This window comes from Salmo salar, chromosome ssa14 (genome assembly GCF_905237065.1).
Source record: "Salmo salar chromosome ssa14, Ssal_v3.1, whole genome shotgun sequence".
In the NCBI taxonomy this organism is placed as follows: Eukaryota; Metazoa; Chordata; class Actinopteri; order Salmoniformes; family Salmonidae; genus Salmo; species Salmo salar.
Window position 1 is genome coordinate 96,413,370 of NC_059455.1, and position 17,912 is coordinate 96,431,281.

The following is a 17,912-nucleotide window of genomic DNA, read 5'->3' on the forward strand; positions in this document are numbered from 1 at the left end:
TATTTACAGATAGCCAGGGGTATACTCCAACCCTCAGACATTATTTACAGATTGCCAGGGGTACACTCCAACACTCAGACATCATTTACAGATAGCCAGGGGTACACTCCAACCCTCAGACATAATTTACAGATAGCCAGGGGTACACTCCAACCCTCAGACACCATTTACAGATAGCCAGGGGTACACTCCAACCCTCAGACATAATTTACAGATAGCCAGGGGTACACTCCAACCCTCAGACATAATTTACAGATAGCCAGGGGCACACTCCAACCCTCAGACATCATTTACAGATAGCCAGGGGTACACTCCAACACTCAGACATCATTTACAGATAGTCAGGGGTACACTCCAACACTCAGACATCATTTACAGATAGCCAGGGGTACACTCCAACACTCAGACATCATTTACAGATAGCCAGGGGTACACTCCAACACTCAGACATCATTTACAGATAGTCAGGGGTACACTCCAACACTCAGACATCATTTACAGATAGCCAGGGGTACACTCCAACACTCAGACATCATTTACAGATAGCCAGGGGTACACTCCAACCCTCAGACATAATTTACAGATAGCCAGGGGCACACTCCAACCCTCAGACATAATTTACAGATAGCCAGGGGTACACTCCAACACTCAGACATAATTTACAGATTGCCAGGGGTACACTCCAACACTCAGACATCATTTACAGATAGCCAGGGGTACACTCCAACACTCAGACATCATTTACAGATAGCCAGGGGCACACTCCAACACTCAGACATAATTTACAGATAGCCAGGGCTCACTCCAACCCTCAGACATAATTTACAGATAGCCAGGGGTACACTCCAACACTCAGACATAATTTACAGATAGCCAGGGGTACACTCCAACCCTCAGACATAATTTACAGATAGCCAGGGGTACACTCCAACCCTCAGACATAATTTACAGATAGCCAGGGGTACACTCCAACACTCAGACATCATTTACAGATAGTCAGGGGTACACTCCAACACTCAGACATCATTTACAGATAGCCAGGGGCATACTCCAACCCTCAGACATAATTTACAGATAGCCAGGGGAACACTCCAACCCTCAGACATCATTTACAGATAGCCAGGGGTACACTCCAACCCTCAGACATCATTTACAGATAGCCAGGGGCACACTCCAACCCTCAGACATAATTTACAGATAGCCAGGGGCTCACTCCAACCCTGAGACATAATTGACAAATGAAGCATTTGTGTTTAATGAGTCCTCCAGATCAAAAGGCAGTAGGGATGACCAGGGATGTTCTCTGTTTAGTGAGTCCTCCAGATCAGAGACAGTAGGGATGACCAGGGATGTTCTCTGTTTAGTGAGTCTGCCAGATCAGAGGCAGTAGGGATGACCAGGGATGTTCTTTGTTTAGTGAGTCCTCCAGATCAGAGACAGTAGGGATGACCAGGGATGTTCTCTGTTTAGTGAGTCTGCCAGATCAGAGGCAGTAGGGATGACCAGGGATGTTCTTTGTTTAGTGAGTCCTCCAGATCAGAGGCAGTAGGGATGACCAGGGATGTTCTCTGTTTAGTGAGTCCTCCAGATCAGAGGCAGTAGGGATGACCAGGGATGTTCTCTGTTTAGTGAGTCCTCCAGATCAGAGGCAGCAAGGATGACCAGGGATGTTCTCTGTTTAGTGAGTCCTCCAGATCAGAGGCAGTAGGGATGACCAGGGATGTTCTCTGTTTAGTGAGTCCTCCAGATCAGAGGCAGTAGAGATGACCAGGGATGTTCTCTGTTTAGTGAGTCCTCCAGATCAGAGGCAGTAGGGATGACCAGGGATGTTCTCTGTTTAGTGAGTCCTCCAGATCAGAGGCAGTAGGGATGACCAGGGATGTTCTCTGTTTAGTGAGTCCTCCAGATCAGAGGCAGTAGGGATGACCAGGGATGTTCTCTGTTTAGTGAGTCCTCCAGATCAGAGGCTGGTACTGGAACTGACCCTGTATATAGTACGGTATTAACTGTATATAGTATGGTATTAACTGTATATAGTATGGTATTAACTGACCCTGTATATAGTATGGTATTAACTGACCCTGTATATAGTATGGTATTGACTGACCCTGTATATAGTATGGTATTAACTGACCCTGTATATAGTATGGTATTAACTGACCCTGTATATAGTATGGTATTGACTGTATATAGTATGGTATTAACTGACCCTGTATATAGTATGGTATTAACTGACCCTGTACATAGTATGGTGTTAACTGTATATAGTATGGTACTGAACTAACCCTGTATATAGTATGGTATTAACTGTATATAGTATGGTATTAACTGACACTGTATATAGTATGGTATTAACTGACCCTGTATATAGTATGGTATTAACTGGCCCTGTATATAGTATGGTATTAACTGTATATAGTATGGTATGAACTGTATATAGTATGGTATTAACTGGCCCTGTATATAGTATGGTATTAACTGACCCTGTATATAGTATGGTATTAACTGTATATAGTATGGTATTAACTGTATATAGTATGGTATTAACTGTATATAGTATGGTATTAACTGTATATAGTATGGTATTAACTGACCCTGTATATAGTATGGTATTAACTGTATATAGTATGGTATTAACTGACCCTGTATATAGTATGGTATTAACTGACCCTGTATATAGTATGGTATTAACTGACCCTGTATATAGTATGGTATTAACTGTATATAGTGTGGTATTAACTGTATATAGTGTGGTATTAACTGTATATAGTATGGTATTAACTGTATATAGTATGGTATTAACTGTATATAGTATGGTATTAACTGTATATAGTATGGTATTAACTGTATATAGTATGGTATTAACAGTATATAGTATGGTTGCTTACTTATTGTGTTCTTTGCATTTCTTCTTATTTATCGTGTGTTTTCTTCTAGAAATATGTCATGGATTTCTGCATTGTTGGGGTTAGAGTTTGCAAAAAAGGCATTTCACTGTACTTGTACATGTGACATTGAAACTTGAGATACAGGATGTCCTTCCTAACTCAGTTGCCGTAGAGGAAAGAAACCATTCAGGAATTTCACAATGAAGCCAATGGTGACTTTAAAACAGTTACAGAGTTTAATGGCTGTGATAGGAGAAAACTGAGGATGGATCAACAACATTGTAGTTACTCCACAATAATAACCTAAATGACAGAGTGAAAAGATGGAAGCCTGTACAACATTTTTTTTATTTAAAAACATGCATCAGGTTTGTAACAAGGCACTAAAGTAATACTCTAAAGAAAATGTGGCAAAGCAATTTACTTTTTTGTCCAGAATACAAAGTGTTATGTTTGTGGCACAGGTAAAATCCTAAAGGAAAACCTGGTTCAATGTGCTTTCCACCAGACACTGGGAGATGAATTCACCTTTCAGCAGGACAATAACCTAAAACACAATGGCTAAATTGTCACATCCTGACCAGTAAAAGAGGTTATTTGTCATTGTAGTTTGGTCAGGGCGTGGCAGGGGTGTTTGTTTTGTGTGTTTTGGTTTAGGTTCTATGTTTTCTATTTCTATGTTTAAATCTAGTTTTCTATTTCTATGTTGGGTTTTTGGTAGGACCTCCAATTAGAGGCAGCTGGTTGTCGTTGTCTCTAATTGGAGGCCATATTTAGTTGAGGTTTGTTTCCCTTGTGTTTTGTGGTTATTTCCTGTATAGTCTGTGCACCTTATGGGACTGTTTCGTCATTTGTTTCCTTTTGTTTAAGTGTTATTTCTAACAAATGAAGAAGATGAGCACTTTACCCGCTGCGCCTTGGTCCAATCTTTACGACGCTTATGACATAAATCTACACTGGAGCTGCTTTACCAAGAAGACCGTGAATGTTCCGGAGTGACTGGGTTACAGTTTTGACTTAAATCTGCTTGAAAATCTATGGCAAGACCTTCAAATAGTTGTCTAGCAATGATCAACAACCAACTTCAAAGAGCTTAAAGATTTGTGAAAAGAATAATGGGCAAATATTGTACTATCCAGGTGTGTAAAGCACTTAGAAACTGACCAATGAAGACTCACAGCTGTAATGGCTGCCAAAGGTGCTTCTACAAAGTATTGACTCAGGGGTGTGAATACTTATGTAACTTAGATATTTTACTATTTAATTTTAAATAAATGTGTCAAAAATTATCCCAAAAACATGTTTTCACTTTTTATTATGGGGTATTGTGTATAGATGGGAGAGAATAATATACTGAATTAATCCATTTTGAATTCTGGCTGTAACACAACAACATGTGGAAGAAGTCAAGGGGTGTGAATACTTTTTGTACATACAAGCAATTCAAACATGAAAGCAATGGATCTTTCAGTATTTCATAAAGAGTTAAATATATCTCTATTGGAATGCCATTGGGGTTCAATGGATAATTTGGGATAGATAGTTAATGATGCATGACAATGTGATGTAGCCTTCATTACCTGTCTATCTTCTCTCTCTTTCTCCTTCTGTCTCCTTCTCTCTCTCTTTCTCCCTCTGTCTCCCTCTCTCTCTTTCTCTCTTCCTCTCCCCTTTTTCTCTCTCTCTCTCTCTCTCTTTCTCTCTCTGTCTCTCTCTCGCTCCCTCTCTGTCTCTCTCTCTCTCTCTCTGTCTCTCTCTGTCTCTCTGTCTCTCTCTCTGTCTCTCTCTCTCTCTCTCTCCCTCTGTCTCCCTCTGTCTCTCTCTGTCTCTCTCTCTCCCTCTGTCTCTCTCTGTCTCTCTCTCTCCCTCTGTCTCTCTCTGTCTCTCTGTAGCTTGATGACTGTGCGTTGCAGCTGTCCCATAATGGAACCTACCTGGACCTGGAGTCTTCTCTGTCTGAACAGAGGGACGAGCTGGAGGGCTTCCAGGAGGACACAGCAGGGTAACACTACCTTACTGTCTGTCTCTCTCTCCCTCCCTCTCTCTGTCTGTCTCTCTTTCCCTCTGTCTCTCTCTCCCTCTGTCTCTCTCTGTCTCTCTGTAGCTTGATGACTGTGCGTTGCAGCTGTCCCATAATGGAACCGACCTGGAGTCTGTCTGTCTGTCTGTCTGTCTGTCTGTCTGTCTGTCTGTCTGTCTGTCTGTCTGTCTGTCTGTCTGTCTGTCTGTCTGTCTGTCTGTCTGTCTGTCTGTCTGTCTGTCTGTCTGAGTGGGTGTGTGACAGTGTCTGTGCTCCCTTCTTTCATGGCAGAGTCTCTCTGGTCCTCCTCTTTCTCTCTCTCTATTTCTCAGTATTTATTCATTTTTTCTATGATTTGTATAATCTGCAGAGATTCATTTTAATGGCGGGAAAATATCTCTGTTTTCTTACCTTAAATGTAGAAATGACATGGAGCTGTCATGGCAACGGGAGTTTGAACACCTTGAGGACACAAGGACCTCGGTTGATTGATAGCGCTGTGATAGTAGTGACATGCTGCCAATAAGACTGTGTGTGTGTGTGTGTGTGTGTGTGTGTGTGTGTGTGTGTGTGTGTGTGTGTGTGTGTGTGTGTGTGTGTGTGTGTGGAGAGAGCTTGAGGACTACGTTTGAGAAAGGTGATGGACAAGTGAATGGAGTCAGGTGTGTGTTTTGAAGCAGGGGGGATTTTGTGAAACTGGTTAACTTTAAATGTGTGTGTCAAACCCCTGAAAACTGGCGTCTTCGGTAATTCTTTGGGCCTTCCTCTGACACACCTGGAATATAGATCCTGGATGGCAGGAAGCTTGGCCCCAGTGATGTACTACTACCACTACCCTCTGAAGCGCTTTATGTTCGGATGCCAAACAGTTGCCATACCAAGCGGTGATACAACTGGTCAGGATGCTCTCGATGGTGCAGCTGTAGAACTTTTTGAGGATCTGAGGACCCATGCCAAATCTTTTCAGTCTCCTGAGGTGGAAAAGGTGTTGTAGTGCCCTCTTCACGACTGTCTTGGTGTGTTTGGACCATGATAGCTTGTTGGTGATGTGGACACCAAGGAACTTGAAACTCTCGACCCGCTTCACTACAGCCCCGTCGATGTTAACGGGGGCCTGTTCGGCCCTCCTTTTCCTGTAGTCCATGATCAGCTCCTTTGTCTTACTCACATTGAGGGAGAGGTTGTTGTCCTGGCACTTGACTGCCAGGTCTCTGACCTACTCCCTATAGGCTGTCTCATCGTTGTCGGTGTTGTCAGAAAACTTGATGATGGTGTTAGAGTAGTGCTTGGTCACGCAGTCGTGGGTGAACAGGGAATAAGTACGCACCCTTGAGGGGGCCTCAGTGTTGAGGATCAGCGTGGCAGATGTGTTGTTGCCTACCCGTATCACCTGGGGGTGGCCCGTCAGGAAGTCCAGGATCCAGTTGCAGAGGGATATGTTTAGTAACGTTTTGTAACGTTCAGCTTCCGCTGTCTGTCACACTGGTCTGAATGTTTGATTATACAGGGTACAGCTCCCAACCACTTTACACGCCAGTAGTAGTCCGGCATGTTTTGATCTAATGTAAATTTAGTTAGCGAGTCCTATTAAGCACTTTGGCCGAGAGTGTGTCCCGTCATGCTGACACGAACTCTGAGCTCACTGGGGCATGGCTACTGACTGGGCACAAGTTTAGATGAATAAACCATTCTAATTTAGAAGGCTAAAAATCTAAATTGCGAACTTCACAAAAGTATTCTTCCTATTTAATCATATAATTTTTTTTATAACATTTAGATGTAAACCGGATACATAGGTCGTGTAGACTTTCAGAGTTACCGTTACCTTGATATACCATTCTTAATGACATCACAAAATAATAAACATTGTGACAGGATTATTCTTTAAGTCCCCACCGACCAATCCAAACATTCCCACCGACCAATCCAAACATTTGGATTTCGGAAATAATGTTCCAATGTCCAATCTTTTGATGTTAGAGTTTATAGGCGGGCCACACTATCTGTAACAAAGGAGTTTCAGTGTTCCAATACTGCAGGGCCAGAAAGAGAACGTTTCTGCAAACTATTTTTGGCCGGCTGTTAAGTCATAAAACCGGGACAAATAATGGGACAAACACCAAATTGAGACTCTGCATGCAGAATTCTGCAAAAGTATCCCCAGTGTACAACGTAAAACACCAAATAATGCATGCAGAGCAGAATTAGGCCGATACCCGCTAATTATCAAAATCCAGAAGAGAGACGTTAAATTCTACAACCATCTAAAAGGAAGCGATTCCCAAACCTTCCATAACAAAGCCATCACCTACAGAGAGATGAACCTGGAGAAGAGTCCCCTCAGCAAGCTGGTCCTGGGGCTATGTTCACAAACACAAACAGACCCCACAGAGCCCCAGGACAGCAACACAATTAGACCAAACCAAATCATGATTAATTAAACAAAAAGATAATTACTTGACACATTGGAAAGAATTAACAACAAAAAAACAGAGCAAACTATAATGCTATTTGGACCTAAACAGAGAGTACAGTGGCAGAATACCTAATACACTTAAGGAAAGCTTTGACTATGTACAGACTCAGTGAGCATAGCCTTGCTATTGAGAGAGGCCGCCGTAGGCAGCCCTAGCTCTCAAGAGAAGACAGGCTATGTGCACACTGCCCACAAAATGAGGTGGAAACTGAGACGCACTTCCTAACCTCCTGCCCAATGTAAATATTAGAGACACATATTTCCCTCAGATTACACAGATCAACTAAGAATTTGAAAACAAATCCAATTTTGATAAACTCCCATATTTACTGGGTGAAATACCACAGTGTGCCATCACAGCAGCAAGATGTGTGACCTGTTGCCACAGGAAAAGGTCAACCAGTGAAGAACAAACACTATTGTAACAACTAGAAGAACAACTAGCCATTGTTGGCTAGTTGTCAGCTACGTGCCATGCTGATCTGGCACCTTTGATCCCAGGAGAGAGAGAGTCTTTGGCATCAGTATAAGTGTTCTTCTCCAGGTCTACTGCTGCAAGACACTGTTTAACACATTCTCTCTCTCTCTCTCTCTCTCTCTCTCTCTCTCTCTCTCTCTCTCTCTCTCTCTCTCTCTCTCTCTCTCTCTCTCTCTCTCTCTCTCTCTCTCTCTCTCTCTCTCTCTCTCTCTCTCTCTCTCTCTCTCTCTCTCTCTCCAGGACCAGAGGGAAGAAGCATAGTGTTGTCTTGCGGACCCAGCTGACTGTTCGAGTACACGTGTGTATCGGTACGTACATGTTAACATACGTCTCTAAGCATGTCACCGCTGGGACACGCCGGACAGGAAACATGTTCCCCAAGGAGCCTACAATACATGACCCTTTTTTACATGCCTGTTCTGGTTTTCCATGTGTTTTCCATGCCTGTTCTGGTTTCCCATGTGTTTTACATGCCTGTTCTGGTTTTCCATGTGTTTTACATGCCTGTTCAGGTTTTCCATGTGTTTTACATGCCTGTTCTGGTTTTCCATGTGTTTTACATGCCTGTTCTGGTTTCCCATGTGTTTTACATGCCTGTTCTGGTTTCCCATGTGTTTTCCATGCCTGTTCAGGTTTTCCATGTGTTTTACATGCCTGTTGTGGTTTTCCATGTGTTTTACATGCCTGTTCTGGTTTTCATGTGTTTTACATGCCTGTTCAGGTTTTCCATGTGTGTTTATAGTTAGATATGTGTGTGGGGGCATCTGAGACCTCCCAGTTTGTAAAGTCCTGTGTGAGGGACAGGTGTGTGATGTGATGGACAGGTGTATGATGTGATGGACAGGTGTGTGATGTGATGGATAGGTATGTGATGGACAGGTGTGTGATGTGATGGACAGGTGTGTGATGTGATGGACAGGTGTGTGATGTGATGGGCAGGTGTGTGATGTGATGGGCAGGTGTGTGATGTGATGGACAGGTGTGTGATGTGATGGGCAGGTGTGTGATGTGATGGGCAGGTGTGTGATGTGATGGACAGGTGTGTGATGTGATGGACAGGTGTGTTCATTGTGTGTTTATGTGTATTGTTTGTATGAGCGTGTGTGTGTGAATAGTTCAGTAGAAGGTCGTTGGTTGGGATTAAGGTGTGTGTGTGTGTGTGTGTGTGTGTGCCTGTTGTGCCGTGCCGTGCCGTGCCGTGCTGGGTAAAGTTATTACTGAGTGACGTCCTGAGATGACAGAGAGAGAGATGTGACATGAGTCAACCCAGAGTCACACATCACTTTACATTCCTTCATTACAGCCTTCTGTCTGCCTCTCTATCCTTCTATTAGTTTCTCTCCCTCTCTCTCTCCATCTCTCTCTCCATCTCTCTCTCTCTCTCTCTCTCCCTCTCCATCTCTCTCTCCAGCTCGTGATAGTTGTGCTAAAATGGACTCCAGAAAAGCCTTATCTGAATTGGCTGCCAGGGTCAGAGGTTAGACGGGGCGGGACTGTGGTTTAACTGAACTTGACCCACAGCCACATGCCCGGCACACACGTGCAAGCGCACGCGCACGCGCACACACACACACACGCACCCTTACCCAACACCATGTTAGAGGTGAAACAGTCATCACATAGCTCTGTGTTTTCTGAGTGTACCCATGAGTGTGCCACCACTCATCTTTCTCCCTACTTCAGAGGTTACTCTGGTTAATTTGCAACAGTTAGGACTAGTAAAGTAATCACAGTAGCCATTAGTACATTTCAACTACATCAACAATGTCACATCCATTATAAACTCTGCAGAACAAACTCACTAGGAGTTTGCACCTCTTCAAGTTCTGCCCTTCTATTTTCAAAGAGGAGTAAATGACAATAAACAAAATCTTGACTCTTAACTGACTTCTGGAATTAGACAGATGCTAAACAGTTACACAGATCGGAACACAGAACTCTAAACTGACTTCTGGAATTAGACAGATGCTAAACAGTTACACAGATCGGAACACAGAACTCTAAACTGACTTCTAGAATTAGACAGATGCTTAACAGTTACACAGATCGGAACACAGAACTCTAAAGCGGTCCTAATTCCATATGAACAGATTCTACAGCTATTTAAATCAGATTCAAATGAATAAATATGTGTCCCAAATTACATCCTATTCCATATATAGTGCGCTACTTTTGTGCCCATTGTGAAAAGGAAGTAAGCCTTGAAAAAGTAAGCCTGGAAAAAGTAAGCCTTGTCTGAGCCAGATGGGTTCTGGTCAAAAGTAGTACACTATATATTTATTTATTTCACCTTTATTTAACCAGGTAGGCTAGTTAATAACAAGTTCTCATTTACAACTGCGACCTGGCCAAGATAAAGCAAAGCAGTGCGACATGATACGGGTGGGTGTTTCTATGGTGACAAGTGAGCTGAGATAAGGCGGGGCTTTACCTAGCAAAGACTTATAGATGACCTGGAGCCAGTGGGTTTGGCGACAGATATGTAGTGAGGGCCAGCCAATGAGAGCATACAGCTCGCAGTGGTGGGTAGTACATGGGGCTTTGGTGACAAAACGGATGGCACTGTGATAGACTGCATCCAATTTGCTGAGTAGAGTGTTGGAGGCTATTTTATAAAAGACATCGCCGAAGTCAAGGATCGGTAGGATAGTCAGTTTTACGAGGTTATGTTTGGGAGCATGAGTGAAGGATGCTTTGTTGCGAAATAGGAAGCCGATTCTAGATTTCATTTTGGATTGGAGATGCTTAATGTGAGTCTGGAAGGAGAGTTTATAGTCTAACCAGACACCTAGGTATTTGTAGTTGTCCACATATTCTAGGTTAGAACCGCGGGCAGCAATCGGTTGAAGAGCATGCATTTAGTTTTACTAGCATTTAAGAGCAGTTGAAGGCTACGGAAGGAGAGTTGTATGACGTTGAAGCTCGTCTGGAGGTTAGTTAACACAGTGTCCAAAGAAGGGCCAGAGGTATACAGAATGGTGTCGTCTGCGTAGAGGTGGATCAGAGAATCACCAGCAGCAAGAGCGACATCATTGATGTATACAGAGAAAAGAGTCGGCCCGTGAATTGAACCCTGTGGCATCCCCATAGAGACTGCCAGAGGTCCTGACAACAGGCCCTCCGATTTGACACACTGAACTCTATCTGAGAAGTAGTTGGTGAACCAGGCGAGGCAGTCATTTGAAAAACCAAGGCTGTTGAGTCTGCCAATAAGAATACGGTGATTGACAGAGTCGAAAGCCTTGGCCAGGTCGATGAATACGGCTGCACAGTATTGTCGTTTATCGATGGCAGTTATGATATTGTTTAGGACCTTGAGCGTGGCTGAGGTGCACCCATGACCAGCTCTGAAACCAGATTGCATAGCGGAGAAGGTACGGTGGGATTCGAAATGGTCAGTGATCTGTTTGTTAACTTGGCTTTCAAAAGGCAGGGCAGGATTGATATAGGTCTATAACAGTTTGGGTCTAGAGTGTCTCCCCCTTTGAAGAAGGGGATGACCGCAGCAGCTTTCCAATCTTTGGGGATCTCAGACAACACGAAAGAGAGGTTGAACAGGCTAGCAATAGGGGTTGCAACAATTTAGGCGGATAATTTTAGAAAGAGAGGGTCCAGATTGTCTAGCCCAGCTGGTTTGTAGGGATCCAGACTTTGCAGTTCTTTTAGAACATCAGCTATCTGGATTTGGGTGAAGGAGAAGCGGGGGAGGGGGGGCTTGGGCCAGTTGCTGCAGGGGGTGCTGAGATGTTTGCCAGGGTAGGGGTAGCCAGGTGGAAAGCATGGCCAGCCGTGTAAAAATGCTTTATGCTTTATGATAGTGTTGTTATGCAGTATATGATAGTTTTGTTGTAAATGACAGTGTTGTTGTATATGATAGTGTTTTTATACAGAATATGACTGTGTTGTTGTAAATGACAGTGTTGTTGTATATGATAGTGTTTTTATACAGAATATGACTGTGTTGTTGTAAATGATAGTGTTGTTGTATATGATAGTGCTGTTATACAGTTAATGATAGTGTTGCTGTATATGATAGTGTTGTTTTACAGTATATGATAGTGTTGTTGTATATGATAGTGTTGTTGTATATGATGTTGTATATGATGTTGTTGTATATGATAGTGTTGTTGTATATGATGTTGTATATGATGTTGTTGTATATGATAGTGTTGTTGTATATGATAGTGTTGTTGTATATGACAGTGTTGTTGTTGTATATGATAGTGTTGTTGTTGTATATGATAGTGTTGTTGTATATGATAGTGGTGTTGTATATGACAGTGTTGTTGTTGTATATGATAGTGTTGTTGTATATGATAGTGTTGTTGTATATGATAGTGTTGTATATGATAGTGTTGTTGTATATGATAGTGGTGTTGTATATGATAGTGTTTTTGTATATGATAGCATTAGTATACAGTATATGATAATGTTGTTGTATATAATAGTGTTGTTGTATATGAAAGTGTTGTTGTATATGAAAGTGTTGTTGTATATGATAGTGTTGTTGTATATGATAGTGTTGTTGTATATGATAGTGTTGTTGTATATGATAGTGTTGTTGTTTATGATAGTGTTGTTATACAGTATATGATAGTGTTGTTCTATATGATAGTGTTGTTATACAGAACATGACTGTGTTGTTGTAAATGATAGTGTTGTTGAATATGATAGTGTTGCTGTATATGATAGTGTTTTTATACAGAATATGATAGTGTTGTTGTAAATGATAGTGTTGTATATGATAGTGCTGTTATACAGTTAATGATAGTGTTGCTGTATATGATAGTGTTGTTTTACAGTATATGATACTGTTGTTGTATATGATAGTGTTGTTGTATATGATGTTGTATATGATGTTGTTGTATATGATAGTGTTGTTGTATATGATGTTGTATATGATGTTGTTGTATATGATAGTGTTGTTGTATATGATAGTGTTGTTGTATATGACAGTGTTGTTGTTGTATATGATAGTGTTGTTGTTGTATATGATAGTGTTGTTGTATATGATAGTGGTGTTGTATATGACAGTGTTGTTGTTGTATATGATAGTGTTGTTGTATATGATAGTGTTGTTGTATATGATAGTGTTGTTGTATATGATAGTGTTGTTGTATATGATAGTGTTGTTGTATATGATAGTGTTGTTGTATATGATAGTGTTGTTGTATATGATAGTGTTGTTGTATATGATAGTGTTGTTGTATATGATAGTGTTGTTGTTTATGATAGTGGTGTTGTATATAATAGTGTTGTTGTATATGAAAGTGTTGTTGTATATGATAGTGTTGTTGTATATGATAGTGTTGTTGTTTATGATAGTGTTGTTATACAGTATATGATAGTGTTGTTCTATATGATAGTGTTGTTATACAGTATATGACAGTGTTGTTGTATATGATAGTGTTGTTGTATATGATAGTGTTGTTGTATATGAAAGTGTTGTTGTATATGATAGTGGTGTTGTATATGATAGTGTTTTTGTATATGATAGTGGTGTTGTATATGACAGTGTTGTTTTATATGATAGTGTTGTTGTATATGATAGTGTTGTTATACAGTTAATGATAGTGTTGTTGTATATGATAGCATTAGTATACAGTATATGATAATGTTGTTGTATATAATAGTGTTGTTGTATATGAAAGTGTTGTTGTATATGATAGTGTTGTTGTTTATGATAGTGTTGTTATACAGTATATGATAGTGTTGTTCTATATGATAGTGTTGTTATACAGTATATGACAGTGTTGTTGTATATGATAGTGTTGTTGTATATGATAGCATTAGTATGCAGTATATGATAGTGTTGTTGTATATAATAGTGTTGTTGTATATGATAGTGTTGTTGTATATGATAGTGTTGTTGTATATGAAAGTGTTGTTGTATATGATAGTGTTGTTGTTTATGATAGTGTTGTTATACAGTATATGATAGTGTTGTTGTATATGATAGTGTTGTTGTATATGATAGTGTTGTTGTATATGATCGTGTTGTTGTTTATGATAGTGTTGTTGTATATGATAGTGTTGTTGTATATAATAGTGTTGTTGTTTATGATAGTGTTGTTGTATATGATAGTGTTGTTGTTTATGATAGTGTGTAGATATAATAATTTATCTGGTTCTATTGTCTGTCAGTGTATCTTGGTCTCTTTACAGTCTAGTTACAATAAGTTGTTATCTGCAGTTCCTTATCTCAGTTCACTGGTCACCATAGCAGCACCCACCCGTAGCACGCGCTCCAGCAGGTATATCTCACTGGTCACCCCCAAAGCCAACACTTCCTTTGGCCGCCTTTCCTTCCAGTTCTGCCATTGACTGGAACGAACTACAAAAATCTCTGAAGCTGGAGACTCTTACCTCCCTCACTAACTTCAGGCACCAGCTGTCAGAGCAGCTCACAGATCACTGCACCTGTACATAGCTCATCCAACTACCTCATCCCCATACTGTATTTATTTCTTTATTTTGCTCCTTTGCACCCCAGTATCTCTACTTACACATTCATCTTCTGCACATCTATCACTCCCGTGTTTAATTGCTATATCGTAATTACTTTGCCACCATGGCCTATTTATTGCCTTACCTCCCTTATCTTACCTCATTTGCACATGCTGTATATAGACCTTTCTACTGTGTTATTGACTGTACGTTTGTTTACTCCATGTGTAACTCTGTGTTGTTGTATGTTGTCGAACTGCTTTGCTTTATCTTGGCCAGGTCGCAGTTGTAAATGAGAACTTGTTCTCAACTAGCCTACCTGGTTAAATAAAGGTGAAATAAATAAATAAATAAAATAAATTAAAATATATGAAATAATTTAAATGAAATAAAAATAAATAAATAGAATTAATCTGTGTCTGTGTTTACAGAGAGATCATATATACATATATATATACATTGTGTACAGTATTTAGCAGAGATTTCTCGTGGCTGACTGATAGTGTCTAGTTGTAACATGTAGCTGTGTATCTGTATATGTAGCAGTGACGTAGGAGGGTTTTCACTGGTCTTGTTCTACCTATTGGGTACACATTGTCCTGGCTGTGACCTGACCAGGACAAACTCTGGGCCCTAGTTCTAGTCTGCATTCCAAATCGCAACTTATTCCTGACATAGTGCACAATGGGCCCTGGTTAAAAGTAGTGCACTATCAAATCAAATGAAATTGTATTGGTCACACACACACACACACACACACACACACACACACACACACACACACACACACACGTGGTTATCAGATGTTATTGCGAGTGTAGTGAAATGCTTGTGCTTCTAATTCCGACAATGCAGCAATAGCTAACAAGTAATCTAACAATTCCACAACAACTACCTAATACACACAAATCTAAGTAGAGGAATGGACTCAGAATATATACATATAAATATATGGATGAGCAATGACAGAGCGGCATAGGCAAGATGCAATAGTTGGTATAAAATACAGAACAGATGAGATGAGTAATGCAAGATATGTAAACATTATTAAAGTGGCATTATTAAAGTGACTAGTGTTCCATTTATTAAAGTGGCCAATTATTTCAAGTCTGTGTATATAGGCAGCAGCCTCTCTGTGTGAGTGATGGCTGTTTAAACAAATGGCTACCCAGACTATTTACATTTACCTCCTTTTTTACGTAGCTGCTACTCCCTGTTTATTATCTATGCAGTCACTTCACCCCTACCTACATGTACAAATAACCTGGACTAACCTATACCCCCCCTCACATTTACTCCCTACCTACATGTACAAATTACCTCGACTAACCTGTACCCCCCTCACATTTACTCCCTACCTACATGTACATATTACCTCGACTAACCTGTACCCCCCTCACATTTACTCCCTACCTACATGTACAAATTACCTCGACTAACCTATACCCCCCCTCACATTTACTCCCTACCTACATGTACAAATTACCTCGACTAACCTGTACCCCCCTCACATTTACTCCCTACCTACATGTACAAATGACCTCGACTAACCTGTACCCCCCTCACATTTACTCCCTACCTACATGTACATATTACCTCGACTAACCTGTACCCCCCTCACATTTACTCTGTACCTACATGTACATATTACCTCGACTAACCTATAACCCCCCTCACATTTACTCCCTACCTACATGTACAAATGACCTCGACTAACCTGTACCCCCCTCACATTTACTCCCTACCTACATGTACAAATTACCTCGACTAACCTGTACCCCCCTCACATTTACTCCCTACCTACATGTACATATTACCTCGACTAACCTATACCCCCCCTCACATTTACTCCCTACCTACATGTACAAATTACCTCGACTAACCTGTACCCCCCCTCACATTTACTCCCTACCTACATGTACAAATTACCTCGACTAACCTGTACCCCCCTCACATTTACTCTGTACCGGTGCCTCCTGTATATAGCCTCGGTATTGTCATTTTATTGTGTTACTATTTTTACTTTCGTTTATTTACTCTGCATTGTTGGTTAAGGGCTTGTAAGTCAGCATGATATAACATTTGATTTGGGTTAGGATCGGGAGGTTACGGATGGGTCATTAGTCTGTATATGGCTATAACATTCTGGAATAGAACAGAACAGTGGAACAGATTACGTTCTGAATCCAGGTCATTTCCTCAACCTTCCCACATTTTTTCCCCAGGAAATGAATTGGCTACTTAGTAACAGACACAACGCTTCGGGTAATTTGACCTTTAAACTTCCGAGGAGTGAACCTTGGAGTGTTCAGGAATCCACCAAGATTCAGACTTGCATTGTGACACCTGCTGTCATGTTCTTCGTCAATGTTCTGAGCGTCTTATCGCCGTGACCTTTTCCAGTATGGCTGCAGATTTAGGACCATGTCAACGACAGTTGACAAGAAGGCTGATAGGCCTAAGAGTTTGACCCGGTCTGCACTGTTGTTCTTAACCCGGTGTCAGATATGTTTTTTATTTTCTTCCTGTGGTTGTTGTCATGATAATGACCTTGTGAATTATCAACACAGTATAAACAGATCTGGGGCCAGGCTATGCTGGTCTCTGTATGTGTAGCAGGTAGTATGAGGGATTGGCCCAGTTCTATGGCAGCTGGTATATACGGTACAGTGATCTAGGGCCGCATCCCAAATGGTTCTCTATTTCTTATATAGTGCACTACATGTATGGCACCTGGCTGCCATTTGGGACTGAGAGAAAAAAAATGCTGCTTTCTCTGTAGTGACAGCATAGTGATTCCCTGAAACACAGTAGGGGGTTAATACAGAGAGGAGCCTGTGGTCTGTTGCTACTGAATACAGAGAGAGGCATGGGGTGGGAGAGAGGGGTGGGGGGGACAATGAGGGAGAGAGATTGAAGGAGAGAGAGAGGGGTGGAGGGAGGGGGAGAGGGAGAGGGAGAGGGGGAGAGAGAGAGAGAGGGAGGGAGAGAGGGGGAGAGGGGGACAATGAGGGAGAGAGGGAATGAGAGAGAGAGGGGGAGAGAGGGAGGGAGGGGGAGAGGGAGGGAGAGAGGGGAGAGGGAGGGAGAGAGAGAGAGAGAGAGAGGCATGGGGTGGGAGAGAGGGGTGGGGGGGACAATGAGGGAGAGAGGGAAGGAGAGAGAGAGGGGTGGAGGGAGGGAGGGAGGGAGGGAGGGGGAGAGGGAGAGGGGGAGAGAGAGAGAGAGGGAGGGAGAGAGGGGGAGAGGGGCACAATGAGGGAGAGAGGGAATGAGAGAGAGAGGGGGAGAGAGGGAGGGAGGGGGAGAGGGAGGGAGAGAGGGGGAGAGGGAGGGAGAGAGAGAGAGAGAGAGAGAGGCATGGGGTGGGAGAGAGGGGTGGGGGGACAATGAGGGAGAGAGGGAAGGAGAGAGAGAGGGGGAGAGGGAGAGAGAGGGAGGGGAGAGGGAGAGAGAGAGAGAGAGAGAGGGGAGAGGGAGGGAGAGAGAGAGGCATGGGGTGGGAGAGAGGGGTGGGGGGACAATGAAGGAGAGAGGGAAGGAGAGAGAGAGGGGGAGAGGGAGAGAGAGGGAGGGGGAGAGAAAGAGAGAGAGAGAGAGAGA

The 17,912-nt window shown here is 42.0% G+C and overlaps 1 protein-coding gene across 1 annotated transcript in view; it reads left to right on the forward strand.

The window, feature by feature from the left end:
* LOC106589103 (FH1/FH2 domain-containing protein 3) overlaps window positions 1-17,912 on the forward strand; it is a 119,416-nt gene that overhangs the window by 21,425 nt on the left and 80,079 nt on the right. Inside the window, exons 2-3 of the mRNA XM_045693719.1 lie at window positions 4,781-4,890; window positions 8,103-8,170. Coding sequence (XP_045549675.1) covers window positions 4,781-4,890; window positions 8,103-8,170 — 178 coding nt within the window. The remainder of the gene's footprint in view (window positions 1-4,780; window positions 4,891-8,102; window positions 8,171-17,912) is intronic.